The sequence below is a fragment of the Lathamus discolor genome, chromosome 23 (assembly GCF_037157495.1).
Source record: "Lathamus discolor isolate bLatDis1 chromosome 23, bLatDis1.hap1, whole genome shotgun sequence".
Classification (NCBI taxonomy): Eukaryota; Metazoa; Chordata; class Aves; order Psittaciformes; family Psittacidae; genus Lathamus; species Lathamus discolor.
In genome coordinates this window covers 2,119,040-2,121,156 of record NC_088906.1, presented here as the reverse complement: position 1 = coordinate 2,121,156, position 2,117 = coordinate 2,119,040, and the positions used below count along the sequence as shown (strand labels likewise).

The 2,117-nt window shown below is 54.4% G+C and overlaps 1 protein-coding gene across 1 annotated transcript; it reads left to right on the top strand.

Moving 5' to 3' along the window:
* The first annotated feature begins 540 nt into the window (after positions 1 to 540).
* Positions 541 to 1,536, top strand: NEUROD4 (neuronal differentiation 4). The gene has a single exon (XM_065659604.1). It carries the CDS (start codon positions 541 to 543, stop codon positions 1,534 to 1,536), a length of 996 nt encoding a protein of 331 aa, XP_065515676.1.
* The last annotated feature ends 581 nt before the right edge of the window (positions 1,537 to 2,117 follow it).

Genomic DNA, 2,117 nt, shown 5'->3' with positions numbered 1-2,117 from the left:
GTTCTATAGGTACCATAGGTAGACAGAAAGGAGTTGATGTCTCTGGGGGATGATTCCGATGCTGTAGATTGATAAAGAGGTAGATGATGGATGAATAGGTGGTGTGGGTACCATCAGTGGACAGAAGGGAGCTGATGTCTCTGGGAGATGATTTCGATATTGTAGATGGATAAAGAGGTAGATGATGGATGAAAAGTTGCTGTGGGTACCATCAGTGGACAGAAGGGAGCTGATGTCTCTGGGGCATGATTCTGATGCTGTATATGGAAAAAGAGGTAGATGATGGATAAATAGGTTCTATAGGTACCATAGGTGGACAGAAAGGAGTTGATGTCTCTGGGGGATGATTCTGATACTGTAGATTGATAAAGAGGTAGATGATGGATGAAAAGTAGCTGTGGGTGCCATCAGTGGCCAGAAAGGAGTTGATGTCTCTGGGAGATGGTTCTGAGCTCAGCCCCTAATGCCCCCATCACATCGGGTGACTCTTCTGCTGCAATTCCTTAACATCTCCTTGTCCCTCTGTTGCAGAGATCAGAGATGACCAAGACTTACACCAAGCCCAAAGAAATGGAGGAGCTTGTGAGCACCCAATCCTGGATGGACGAAGCGTTGGGCTCCAAGGACGAGCTGAAGGCAGGGGACAGCAGGCAAGGTCCTTTTGCGTTGATGTCTGCCTTGAACGAAGAGCACAACAGCATTGAGGAGGAAGAGGAGGAAGAGGACGATGGGGAAAAGCCCAAGAGGAGAGGACCAAAGAAGAAGAAGATGACCAAGGCGAGGTTGGAGCGGTTCAGGGCCCGACGGGTGAAGGCCAATGCCCGGGAGCGCACGCGGATGCACGGCCTCAATGATGCTCTTGACAACCTGAGGAGGGTGATGCCCTGTTATTCCAAGACCCAAAAGCTATCCAAGATCGAGACCCTGAGGCTGGCCAGGAATTACATCTGGGCTCTGTCCGAGGTGCTGGAGACGGGGCAGACCCCCGAAGGGAAGAGCTTTGTGGAGATGCTCTGCAAGGGCTTGTCCCAACCCACCAGTAACCTGGTGGCCGGGTGCCTGCAGCTGGGACCACAGACCCTGTTCCTGGAGAAGCATGAGGAGAAGGCCCCGCTCTGTGAATCGGCTGTATCCAGCCATTCCTTCAGCTACCAGTCCCCGGGGCTCCCAAGCCCTCCCTATGGGACCATGGAAACCCATCTGCTGCATTTAAAGCCCCCCACCTTCAAGAGCTTGGTGGATGCTTCCTTTGGAAACCATCCCTCTGACTGCACCACTCCTCCCTATGAGGGTCCCCTGACGCCGCCCCTGAGCATCAGTGGGAACTTCTCCTTGAAGCAAGATGGGTCTCCAGAGCTGGATAAATCCTACACCTTCATGGCCCATTACCCCTCGGTCAGCCTGGCTGGAGCACATGGACATGCCTCCCACTTCCAAAGCACGATGCCCCGCTACGAGATCCCCATAGACATGGGCTACGAGTCCTACCCACACCACGTAGCTGCTCCCCAGCTCAATGCCATCTTCAATGAGTAGCAAAGCAGAGGTAGACCCAAATCCTTGCTGCAGAGGGAAGTTCGGCATCGTCGTGGAGCTGGTTCTAGAATGGACACAACCGGGAGGTCACCACCATGGGGTGAGAGACTTCTGAGCATCCCTGCAGGACGTGGCCCTGCGGTCCTCCTGTCCTATCCCAATAGGTGCCACCGTGATGATCTCCTTCTCCCCCAGAGATGCTCATGAAGGTGGCTTCACCCTGCAGGACTTGATGCACTTGGGAGCATCCGTTGCCAAGATGTTCCAACTCCTTTTCCTCCCTCCTTGGGGTTGTGGGATGTGGGTCTCACATAGGGGGAGACAAGCCCATCCTGCCCCTCGGGATGACCAGTTCCCATTCCACGCGCTCTGATGGGGCCATGGCTTTCCCAGTTCAGGGAATGACCTGGACCACTTGCAGAAGACCAACACGGTTGCTCCTCCTTGAAGCTTTATGTTGGCTGCCACTGCACCACCCATGGCCAGCGTGGTCCAGCAGGCTCAGAGCTTCTCCATGATGCTCCCTTCACCATGCTGAGCCCCAGACCTCGCTTGTGACCTACAACCAGCGTGAGATGCTC

Bases quoted from the DNA above. Each gene is read 5' to 3' on its own strand.
- NEUROD4 (XM_065659604.1), top strand. From the start codon at position 541: ATGACCAAGACTTACACCAAGCCCAAAGAAATGGAGGAGCTTGTGAGC.